General features: G+C 38.7%; 1 protein-coding gene across 1 annotated transcript; it reads left to right on the forward strand.

Moving 5' to 3' along the window:
* The first annotated feature begins 700 nt into the window (after positions 1-700).
* On the forward strand, positions 701-10,164 carry LOC127660413 (low-density lipoprotein receptor-related protein 10-like). Its single transcript, XM_052150620.1, has 10 exons — positions 701-775; positions 1,374-1,564; positions 1,909-1,941; positions 4,155-4,293; positions 5,437-5,627; positions 5,803-6,275; positions 6,433-6,863; positions 6,996-7,190; positions 8,155-8,284; positions 8,507-10,164. The coding sequence occupies exons 2-10, from the start codon at positions 1,513-1,515 to the stop codon at positions 9,089-9,091; spliced, it is 2,229 nt and encodes a 742-aa protein (XP_052006580.1). The 5' UTR covers positions 701-775; positions 1,374-1,512; the 3' UTR covers positions 9,092-10,164.
* The last annotated feature ends 2,841 nt before the right edge of the window (positions 10,165-13,005 follow it).

The following is a 13,005-nucleotide window of genomic DNA, read 5'->3' on the forward strand; positions in this document are numbered from 1 at the left end:
GCAGAACTGCAAGTGTGAATTAGGGAATTCTGACATATGGCATTTTTTGTCACCCCAACACTTCAAACCTAGCAAATTATATATTTTTACAGGACAACCCATGGTGCTCATTTTTATCCGGGTATAGCCCATTAAAGGAATAGTATTCAATGTGCAAGGAAATAACTTTAATGCATTTTACTTGATGGTTATGACACTTTAGATTTTAAAATTAATAAAATACATTTTGTGTAGAAAAAGCAATAGGCTACATGCTTTTTTCAAAAATTATGAAACCAACATGGACACAAAGATTAAATGTCTACGAACATGAACCCACACTTATCATATCGCTTCTGAAGACATGGATTTAACTACTGGAATTATATGGATAATTTTTATGCTGCCTCTGTTTGCTTTTGGAGCTTCACAATTTTGGTACCCATTAACTTGCATAGTGAGGACCTAAATAGCTGAGATTTTATTCTAAAAATCTTCGTTTTTATTCATCAGAAGAAAGAAAGTCATACACATCTGGTATGGCAGCGGGTGAGTAAATTAGCGAATTTTAATTTTGGGGTGAACTAACCCTTTAAGGGTTTGCCATACTCTCGCCTGCATGTCCATGTTAAGATTGAGTGATGACATCTAGTGGTGCGATGTGAACATTACACACAGAAGGCGACGTGTTTTGCGTCACTGAAACGTACATGGGTGGTGTCTTGTCCCCGCCTACGACACACAGACCTTGCGGAAGTGGATTGGCACGAATGTCAACAAGAAAGACGGAGAAAAGGTATGATAAAGTCCCTAAACACTCTGCGTCAAAACGAAATAATCGAATTACTTAATATTTTTTTTTTTACACTGTGACATCTTGTCTTATTTGTTTTATATTATGAAACAAAGAAAGTAAACTGGATAGCAGTAAGACAGCTAGCGTTAAATAGCTAAAGTCAGACGAGAGAGAGTCTGGTTTGTCAAGTCGGAAACGAAACTTTCCGAACAAGCGTCAGGTTCAGGCGCTGGTCTTTCAGCCTATTGCTAACTGTTTACATTGATACCTAAGGAAATTATCTTTAAATATATTTTCTAAGTATAAGCATGAAATACTTAGAAATTCCATTTGCATCACTGTTGTTTGGAAGAAAGCAAGACAGGAAACTGTTCACAATCAGCCTTGAACATTACGTTCTGCTCTAGAAATGTAAAACATGTTTTGACGCCATTGAATATATCGATACCAGATTCATTGTTTTTCGAGGTCATGCCACCGAGTTCTGATTGTATCGCTTTTTGGACACCAAAGGCAGCTCACACTGAGCCTCAGTTGTCTCTGTCAATGTTTATTTTGTCTGAAATTGTAGTTTAGGTGTTTATTTTTGCCTTCACAGATAAACACTTCCAAAACGACACATCGGTGAAGATGACGTCTTCATTTGTGGCGAGCTGATGGATCTGTAGACTGTTTTTTTCCTTGAATTGTGTTTTAATTAGTGTTTTATCAGACAACGACTGTCATTGGTTGTTAGAATGCGTCTTTCCCACAGCAGCCTTTGCATCTTAAATCTTTTGGTTTTAACAGGTGAGACATGATTGCATGATTTGATTGCAGCCTGAATTTGTGTGTGTGTGTTTAGCGGCCAAAGATGGTTGCAACTGTGTTTGATGTCAGAGGCAGGCTCTTCCTGTAGTTTGTCCCTCTAGATTAAAAAAGTGACCTTGCCTGAACTAAAGGTTATGTAAAGTGGCTTTAGGGTCAAGCAAGGTCACCTACACCAAAGGTTGATTACGTTAAAGTGTTGATCAAGCCCTGACTGTTTCCATTCCTACAGTCATTTATCTATACTTTATGATGGATGTCAATAAGACACATTTAGCATGTCTTGTCTTTTATGTACTGAACCCTTGTTTTTTTCTCTCCCACAGTTCCCTGCACTCTGGAGCTGTCCATCAGTAATGGTAAGGGAGAGTTCAACTATGAGCCTGTCCCAAAATGGCACCCTAAACCATTGTGGTTCTCCTCCGAGTCCTCATTTTAGTGAAGTAATGCCGTGTAGACTGTAGGTAGAGGTCCTCTGTCAAGCTTGCATGAGTCAGTATGCTCGCATGCATTTTAAAAGTCTGATTTCAGTCCGACCGAAACAATAATTTGTATTATGTAATGGCTTTAGTCCAACTGAAATCACACCAGTCTGTTGTTGTTTGTTTTTGCAAAGTCGAACTAATAGACCTTGATAATGCAATTTTAGCTTGACTTTGTCCAGCATGTATACACTTTAAGCGGACCATAATTGGAGTGTTGTAGTGTTGTTACGGTACCAACATTTTAGTAGTCGGTACCAATACCATTTAAATTTCACGGTACTTGATACCATTTTTCAAAACACAAAAATGGGTTACTAAACAACACTCTTTTATTAACAAAGTTAACAAAACAGTAGCAGCAGAAATAAGAAAAAAATATGCCATTGAGCAACACTTTAATTTAAATGTATTATTTTTGAATTATAACAAAACTGTGCAATGTATGCTTAAAGTATTTTTGAACACTTAACTAAGATTTGCTTCAACTTTTGCAACTTTTACTTTTAAGTTTTTACCAAGTACTAAAAATAAAAATAGACAAGCATAGAATAGAATGAATAAAAAACAATTTCCAAGCTAATGTGCAGAGTCCTCTCATATTAATAAAGCTGCATACTTCACGATAAGAAATGCACAGTGACATATATTATGATTAAATAAGTCGCGAGCCATCGCGTTCTAATCTAGCTGCATTAGTTTCAATCTCTCCCCCTTAGATCAGGACATTCGCGCAACTCATTGAAGAGGCACCGACCACACAGAGAAATGCCAGTTTCTGAGTTTATAGTTATTAACATGATCTGCTGCTGTATTATTTGAACTTTAATAAAGCTATAACGCATTAAATATAACTGCATTTAAGATGTAACGCCGGAATGTTTCCTATTCGACAATGAAAATTTGTCTCGTAATTTTGTTATTTTCGACATTGTCGACTAATCGTGTCAGCCCTAATGCAAATGATAATATGCTCTTAAACTCACCTGCTTTATTTGCTTGAATAAATCCGGGTGTCTTGTCTTTCAGGTGCTTTATTAAGTTTGATGTGTTTCCTCCTTTCGTCAGAAAATTGTGAAAGCACCGTTTACAAATAGGTTTTTGCTGATCTATGATGTTTCCCTTTTCATCAGCCTCAAATCCAAAGAATTTCCAAACCTGGCTTTTTCCACTTTTCTTTTCGACAAGATTCAGTTGAGACTCCACAGCAGCTTTGCTTGTCGCCATATTTTGCCTGTTGTGAGAGTTTGAAAGTTCCCGACTCTGCATGGGAACTGGGTAGACCCGGTACGGTATTTTTGACAACACTAGAGTGTTGTGTGCATGCTCGAAAGGCAGAGGTTATATGCAAAGTTTTCACTCCGTTAAATAAATCTGTGCGTGTACAGAACAGGATTAAGCACTCAAAGGTGAACTGACAACTTTAGCTGCAGTGTGTACATGGCCGTTGTGTCATGTATACTTGGCAAACAGACAAAGACTGTAGCTTGACAATGTAAAAAAACCACTGGAGCTCGATTAGAATTAGAACTGTGCAAGCATACTTACCGAGTGCGTATTTAGGGATTATAGCGGTAAATGGGACATCCTATGGTTTCATGGACTTCAAAGACATGTGGATGTGACAGATATTGCAAGGCCGCAAGTCCACAACTGGTGTGCCATGTGGGACGGGGCACCTTACAGTGTTTCTTTCTCATTTTGAACACTCACCTTATTTTGAGCCACTTCCAGTGCCGCCATTACTAAACAAAACATTCCAGATCGGAGCAGCCATCAAGGCAATGCCAACGACTAAAATGTGTACTTGTTGGCTATCTTTGTCCTTCTACCTATTTTTCCAGCTTTTAGAAACTAAAAGTAATTATTCTTCAGTCTTTTCTTTGGAAGTTATTGCATTTTAAGTTTAGTATTTTTTTATATAATCATTTTAAATGGCTGTTCAACCTGCAGTTATGCCACACATTTTTAAACAACCATAGTAGATCAAAGATTATTATTGTAATGATATCCAATAGACATGTATAGCCCAGAGCACAGTAACTAGACATTGCTGTGATTTCATTATGCTTGCTTACTGCTTGTTTCAGCATATTGTGAGCGTTCACCCAAAATACTGCTATCCAGAGAAGGAGAGATTCATAACTCTGCCCACCATGCCTGGTCTTCCCGCCCACTCAACTGCAGTTGGCTGATAACCTCGAAAGTTGGGGAGCGTGTCATCATCAGGTACCAAGTGTTTTATTTTTGGTGAATTTTTATGAAAAGAATGTTATACACCATAAATGATCTGTATTGCTTGATTCTGTGCAGTTATTTGAACTTGTGTAATGTGAAAGTAAGCCATTGTTGGGTGTGAAATTAAGCTGTTGTTGATCGTAATTCCAGATTGTAAACCGGTTGAGTGTGTGTGTATGTAGATGCGGAAGAAAATGTTTAGAAAATCTTTTGGGGGCCTGGGTAGCTCATTGAGTATTGACGCTGCCTACCACCCCAGGAGTTGCGAGTTTGAATCCAGGGTGTGCTGACTGACTCCAGGTCTCCTAAGCAACCAAATTTGCCCAGTTGCTAGGGAGGGTAGAGTCACATGGGGTAACTTCCTCGTGGTCGCGATTAGTGGTTCTCGCTCTCAATGGAGCTTGTGGTAAGTTGTGCGTGGTTCACGTAGAGTAGCATGAGCCTCCACATGCTGGGAGTCTCCGCTGTGTTGTGCACAACGAGCCACATGATAAGATGAGCGGATTGCCGGTCCCAGAAGCAGAGGCAACTGAGACTTGTCCTCCGCCACCCGGCTTTTGTTGAGTAACCTTGCCACCATGAGGACCTACTAAGTAGTGGGAATTGGGCATTCCAAATTTGGAGAAAAAGGGGATAAAAAAAGAAAATCAACATTTTGCTGTTAACAGGGTAAGAGATTGCTTTGATGCTTACACTGACCACATTTACATGCACTTGATGCACTTGAAGCCTTTTGAAACATCATGTAAACGTGAACGCTGATTTCCTTTTGCTGTGTAAGGAATTAAGAAAAAGCGGTTTAACACATCAAGGTTTATCATGGAGAAGAGGGAAACTCTTCATGAAACAGGTCATGATAGAAAGTTAATGAAACAAACAGCAACAAATTTAGAAATAGTGAAGCAACGAAGTATGAAATGGTGAAGCCTTCCCTGGATGCCATGGTTGTTATTTACAGAATAATTGTGGGGAAATTACGTTGCTGAGGAGAAAGCTGACCACTTGTACAGGGCATGTAAACGGGACACTGGTTTCTCAAATAAGCTGCTTTTTTGTGTCTATGTAAACGTAGTCATTGTAAATGGTCTCTCTTTCAATTACCTGTCATTTCCTTTGCCTTCCTCTCTTTTGAAGTTTTTCCCAGTTTAGCATGAGATGTGGGCGAGAATGGGTGTCTGTGGCTCCTCTCACTGGCAGGTCCAACAAACTCTGTGGTTCCCAGTTGCCACCACCATTTGAGTTGACGGGCGGAAACATAACAGTGACGCACCACTTTCTCCCCCATTTTTACCCGGTGTCAGGGTTCCACCTTTCATATATTAAAGGTACACTGGAAAACATGTAAACGGTTCAGAGCACTTTCCCTTGGAAGACTGTAAAATGTATTTCCTTAAATGACACATGATCTTATTTTGGCTAGAGTTTTAACCATGTTTATTCCTTGGTCTCTTTCTTTTTCTAACCATCTTCCTATTTTTTTTCTTTCGCCAATCTCACCAGACTCGGGTCCCTGTTTTCCAGGAGAGTTTGAATGTTACAGTGAACGCTGTCTCCCGGCATCATGGCGGTGTAACGGACAGGTAGAATGCCTTGGTGTGGGTGATGAACTTGGTTCTGATGAGGATGGATGCGATGACATCACTCCTGAACCTGACATAGACTATATAAATCACCCCCTTCCCACAGAAACCACCACCATTGCTATTTCATTGTCCAACACAGATGTGACACCACTTAAAGAACCCAATGTTACACTGATTCCCCAAAGAGGACCATGTGGGGGGTACTTAGATGCATTTTATGGGTCATTTACTCCTCCTGTACTAACAGGACAACCATTGGAGTGTGTGTGGACGGTTGACCCCCGAGACTCGCGACCACTTAAACTAGAGCTCCAGCAATTGGATCTGGGTCCTGGAGACACAATCATAATCACAGACCAGCCCCATGGATCAGGCAACGTCATTAAAACTGTGAGTAAACTGTGCGAGTTTATTGTGTGCAATATATGTGCATTTTTTTTTTGCTGCTTAGCAGCATTTCTAGCTTTTTTTTATAGCTTTGTACTTGGTCAGTGCCAATTACTGTGTTCCAGTCATATCATTTCTTCCCCTCCATTGACTGTTACAGATCAGCTATGTGTCCAATAACAAAGCAGTGGAGGTGGAATCCCACACTGGCTTGCTAACCCTGATCTACCATACAATAACTGCATCGGATGGGCAGGGCTTTAATGCGACCTATCGCATTACGGATTACTGCCTTCCATGGGAGGGGCTTTGTGGGGGATCAGATGGAGGCTGTTACACCCTGAAGCAGCGTTGTGATGGGCACTGGGACTGTCCTGAAACAGGCTTGGATGAGGAAGGATGCGGGGGCTGCCCGGCTGGACACTTCCTCTGTGGGATAGGCGGGATGCAGAAAGCAGGCCACCAGCAAGGCAAACCAAACTGCTTTTCCATCCATGAGCGTTGTAACTACCAGCTCAACTGTGCAGATGGCAGTGATGAGAGGGAATGCACCTTCTGCCAACCTGGGACATTTCACTGCGACAGTGACAGGTTTGTGTGCTCTTATATATGGATGCATGTATGTTTTATTGTTTTCTGTTCACTATAAAAGGAATAATCAACCATGGACAAGAATGACATTTTTGTTATCCATATAATTGGTTGTGTAAATTGCTCTAATAGGTGTGTATTTGAGAGCTGGCGCTGTGACGGACAGGTGGACTGTAAGGATGGCACAGATGAGCTAAACTGCACTGTGACCCTGCCCCGAAAGGTCATCACAGCGGCTACTGTTGGAAGCCTAGTTTGCGGCCTGCTGCTAGTCATTGCAATGGGCTGCACCTGCAAGCTGTACTCGCTGCGCACTCGAGAGTACAGGTAAAACCAGTTAAATTAATGATGTCTCACACCCTTCAATTTCAATATTAAACATTCTCATATAAGTTTGGAGTGTTCAGCTTTCCTTGTTTAGTATTAGAAATGTACAAATAGAAATATTACCATATTTTATGGAATATAAGTCACATGTTTTTTTGTTTGTTTTGCGAGTTATAGTCCAAAGCAACTTTTATTTTTAATATAATTTATATTTAATTGATGTTGGCTGGTCAATCACACTGCACACCAAAATACAAACAGATAAAAACATAATTCATAGAGACACATGTAGCATTTATGTAACATAGTATTTTATGCAGCCAGTTTAAATATTCTGTCCATCAAAAAATGTTTGTGCTAACAAACAGGAATACCAGCACTCTAAGAACGCTGTCATGTGCAACTCTTCACATCCCTACAAAATGACACTTCATCAAACCGCTAGTACAAACATTCAGTTAGTGAACCAGACAATTAGTGCATTGCATAGAGTTGCAATGTTTTTGATTGACAGTAATGAATGTTGATATATAGAACAGAACAAGCATATTTTTTCACTCTGACTAAAATGTGTTTTGTATGTGCATGCACACAGAGTTACGTATGTTATAAAGAGATGTGGCTTATTTGCTGTGTTTTTTCATGGAACATAATATAAAAAAACGGCGACATAAATGATTGTTTAAACGAGCCTAAATACAATGTGAAATGATGCGTAGATATTCTTGAGTAATCTGCATGGTGTGTGTTGACATGCTAAATGGAAAGTCGGCTGCTTCTGGATCTTAATGCTTATTTGATGCTTTTCTCCCAATAACAATTTTGACCAGTTATGTGATATAAAGTAATTTGACCACAATCTCAGTGATTTTTTTTTTTATTAAGATCAATCATTTTGTGGTATGTTAAGTTTTAATGGTGCATTTCTTCAGCATTTCTATGAACCTTTGTTTTGTTCGCTCAGCATGTTCGCACCAATCACTAGGCAGGAGGCAGAACTGATCCAGCAGCAGGCCCCGCCCTCCTATGGTCAGCTGATTGCTCAGGGAATCATTCCACCTGTGGAAGACTTCCCTACTGAGAACCCTAATGAAGTAAGAGCTCTCAAAAAGTGTTATATCAGTAAGACAATATTCAGTGTGGGTTTCTTGACAGCCATTACAATTATAATTAAAAAAGCCTGCTGGATTTTTTTTTAAACAACAAAAATACAACTTAGTCAGTATTATTATGACTTGTAGCAAGTACCTGTATTATAAACTATCCATTTTATTTTCCCTTATTTGTAGCTCTTTTAATTTGTTTTTATATTTTAGACCGCCACACTCTCCTTAAGAGGAATACTACAGCTCCTCAGGCAAGACAATGCTTCCTCTCCACGAAGAAGACGCAGGCCACGGTTTGTCCGCAGAGCTGTCCGTCGCCTGAGAAGGTGGGGCTTAATTCCCCGGCCTGTTCCCAGGTCGTCACAGACCACCGCCTCTGCCTCGCAACAGACAGAGGCTCCTACTTCTGCCTCTGGGCCCAGCCAGTCAAGTCCTGGAGTTTCCTCAGTAGCTGCAGAAGTTGCCAGTCATCCCTTGCCTCAGAAACTGTGTTTAGCCCATCAGACAGAGCTGCAGCAGCAGCAAGCAGAGGCTCCTCCCTCTGTCCAGCCTATCCATGCCCCTGAAATGCAACAAACCCCGCTCATAACTGTACCCCCTAGCAGCCCCTCCCTGGTATCTCTCTTCCACATGCTGGGGAGGAGTCTCTCCCGTTTAAGACCCTCCCCATCTCCTACCTCTCTTCCCCTCTCTGCATCTCCCTCTTTTTCCTTTTCTTCTTCAGAAGATGAAGTGCTGCTCATCCCTCTCTCTGATGACACAACCTCTGAAGATGATGTGCCCATGCTGACATGAGCTACTCTTATTGAAACCATTTTTATGTCTTTCTCTATCTTCATGGTTCTGTCTCTCCCTCCATGTTGTTCTCTCTCTCCCTTTCAGCACGTAAACGTCACCATGTTTGCTTCTTGTGCTGGCTTGGTGCCTTATCTTCTATTAATGCATTTGTTTACCTTAAGAAAAGACATGACATGAGAAAATGTATTGAATTATGTGTGTCAAAATATTTGACAAGTGATTGTGTGCATACAGATTTGTGTGTGTGTGTGTGTGTGTGTGGAGAAAAAACATTTGCACAGAAAATCTTCCCCCAGCTGGCTTACGAAATCCCACGAAGTGACTACAATTCTTAAAACTGACCTGGTAATATTGATTTTATTTAGAATTTATTTTTTATTCCTTCAGCCATGGTTGTGTGTATGGGTATATACAAGTGAGTGTACGTCATAATGTTACAGGCCACATACATTCTTGTGTGTGTTCCTAAGAAGTGCCTTTGACTTGAGCTTCTTGTAGATCACTAGACAGTATGTGTCTATGTATGTGCTTGCACGTAGGGCCAAACACACTTGCACAAAAGTTTAAGCAAATGTAGAACTCACCCTTGCTATGTATATTGTAGGGCATGGCAACTGTGGCAATAACTTAAGAATAAAAAACTGTGTGTGTGAGAGAGAGGACAGAAATGGCTTGTCACTCTCAGTGCTCAAGGTTACACTCACACCTCTGTGTGCACCACCAACCAGAATGACATCACTATTATATCACAATGACTTGAATATGTCTTTCAATATACAGATTTATTACTTTCAAGTTCCTGGCTCAATGGATAATCAACAGATGACCAATCATAGTGCCATATCTCTAGTAACATGTTTTCAGCTGCTCTTACAATCATTTCACTCCTCTTACACTGTTGATTGTTGTTTTTAATAATGTATTTTATTAATGCCAAGATTTTAAACTCTTCTGCTGAGTGGTGATTGCAATAGAAAGAGGAATTATCGTAGAATAATTGATTGTAGTAGGATGAATTTCACTGTATATATTTGCTAAACCAGCTGGAAAATCACAAAGATTAAAATTATTTGCACTTTTAGTCCTCCTCGTGTACTTTTTATGTCATGGTGTGCTATTTGGGTGAATCTCATAAAACCTGTTAAGAAAATGTGACATTTCACTCTAAACTCAAAACAAAGAAATTTGGATTTTCATAAAGATATTTTTTTATTTTATGACATTGTGACCTTAATTGTTAAGCACATTTTCACCCTATTACTGTTATACAAAATAGTCTTCTAATTTCATTACTTCAATGCAAAACATTTTAAAATAATATATATATAGTTGTATTTATGTATTTAGTTGAAAAAAGTGAAAGAAAATAGTAAAATGTACAATAGTAACAAAAATGTGAGGGAAAATTTTCTTATTGTAGTTAAAATGTCACAATCTAAAAATCCTGCTGGTACAAAAAAAAAAAAAAAAAAAACTTTGAATCTGAATGGATTCTGTAAGTAAGGTAAAAGACAATGTGCTATTAGCACTTCAAAGGCTGCACTGACAGTGGTGCCTGGTTTCTTTACTTCCTGAGGAGTATCTGATCTTTCAGCTTCCAGAGGAACACTGAAAATGCTGGAAAGTTTATTTGTAGATAGTGTTCGAGGGGTATGATTGGATCTCTGGATACAGGATTGATACTAAGCTGGTAAGAAATCCATTTATCTGTGTAATCAAAAAATTATATTTTTGCCTAATTTAAAGTAAATTGCAGTGGACTGCTGTTGTTTTGAATTGCTAGTGTTTAATCCAATATATTATTTATGTATTCCTGATTTAAAAGAATATTCCTAGGTTAAGCTCAGTCGACAGCATTTGTGGCATAATATTGATTACCACAAAAAAGCATTTTGAATCATCCGTTCTTTAATAAAAGCAAAAATCTAGGTCATAGTGAGGCACTTACAATGGAAGTGAATGGGACCAATTTTTGGAGGGTTTAAAGGCAGAAATCTGAATCGTATAATATTATAAAAGCACTTTCATTAATTCCTCTGATAAAACTTGTGTATTTTTTGAGCTGTAAATTGTTTAATTTGGAATTTCTACAGTCGTTTTAGGGTTTGTTGACTACATCGTCATGGCAATGAAATAGTAAAATTGGCTATAACTTTACACAGTAAAGGTTAGTAAGCAATTTTATCACACTAAAATCATGTTAACCATTATTTCATAGTCACTGTTTATTTCTTGAGGCTATACTTTTGAAAGTTCACATTCATTGTAAGCAGTGTTGGGATAACGCGTTAAGTAATCAGATGACTTTTTTGCCATGCTTTTCAGCGATGGGCAGAGCACATGTCTTTTAGCCCAATATTGCTGGCAAAGGAATGTAAATCTGAACGCTTCAGTAGAATCCAGTTGTACTCATCATTTGCAGCAGTTGATTTTTTTGTGCACTGGAGCTTACATGAACAGCACATGGCCGGACTGGGACACAATTTCAGGCCGGGAAATCCTACACCCATCCAGGCCATCCTATGCACCCAAATAAAATTTTGAAACACGGACAACCTTGCCCCCTAAATTACATTTATTTCACAGTATGACCATAACATAAAAACATAAACAACCAACCTAGAAGTAAAGCAGTCCTAATATCAAATGGGTCTGCACATAACGTACATACAAGCATTTACTCTAGAAGTCAAAAGCTGTTTCTACCTCTCTACTTCTCACTCATAAGTGTATATAAAAAAAGGAAATTTGTATTACCATGTTAAATGTATGCATCATCTTTCATGTCAAATTCTTACATTTGATCAATAAATTCAGTTATAATAATAAGACACTATAGGGCTATTACCCATCAAATTAAAAAATGTGCACTGCAATTACAACTGCAATAAATAATGTTATGAGATTGATGTTTTTAATAAATGTTTGAATATAAAAAAAATGCAATACTTAAACATTAAACTAAACCGCCAATAGGTGGCAGCAAGTGACCGTCTTAATTAGTGAGTCATTCATACAAAAGATTCGTTCAACACGCTGAATCATTCAGTAACAAAACACTGCTGTAGCTTTCCTTTGGAACTATCATAGTCGGTGAAATAGAACAAAAACAGTTAATATGGTTTGTGTCTAAAATGTAAGTAACTTAATAATAAATATTAACTACGCTACTTGTTTATTGAACAAAAAATTCAATGTAACATTTTCAATCGTGATAATATTCAGCAAAACAGCTCCCTTAGTTGTGTTATGTTAAACTAAATCATATGTTATAAATAAAAAAAAACAACAATTAGAATTTTTACCTCAGTACATTTCTTCTGAGTTTTCTGTGTGCACTCATTTGTTTTGATTTCTCCACGAATGTAACGTTAGACGGGCGCTACCGCTTACATTTGCTAGCAGTTCAATACTAAGTTAACGAAGAAAAAAGTACAGTATTTACAGATGAAACTGACCTGCACTTGAAGCCCTGAACAGGTCAGTAATTTTGCAAAATTTTGCTGCTTCTTCTTGGAGTGCTTTCTTTTTTTTTTTTGTCCTTTCCCTCTCTGCTCCACCTGGCCGTTTTCTCTCCATCATTGGGTGCTGCTCGCATTTTCTGTTTAACCGTTTGTCTGAGGCGTAAAGTCGAATCGTAGCCTTGCCAGTCAAGACTAACAGATTCATGATTTTTTATTTTTTTATTGTTATTAATATTAGTAATAATTTTATTGAATGACGAGTTCAAAAATGATTACTGGTAAAGGTAGTAATATAAAATAATAAAAACGCTGGCTGGCAGCAGGCCAACTTAGTCGCCAGGCCAGCGGGAATTGTCCCGGTGCTCCCGATGGCCAGTCCAGGCCTGTTGCTAACTGTTTGCGCATCCAAATTCTTGCTGTCCTTTTCTGCATATCGCGGTGCTGTTT

The sequence above is a fragment of the Xyrauchen texanus genome, chromosome 2 (assembly GCF_025860055.1).
Source record: "Xyrauchen texanus isolate HMW12.3.18 chromosome 2, RBS_HiC_50CHRs, whole genome shotgun sequence".
Taxonomy (NCBI): Eukaryota; Metazoa; Chordata; class Actinopteri; order Cypriniformes; family Catostomidae; genus Xyrauchen; species Xyrauchen texanus.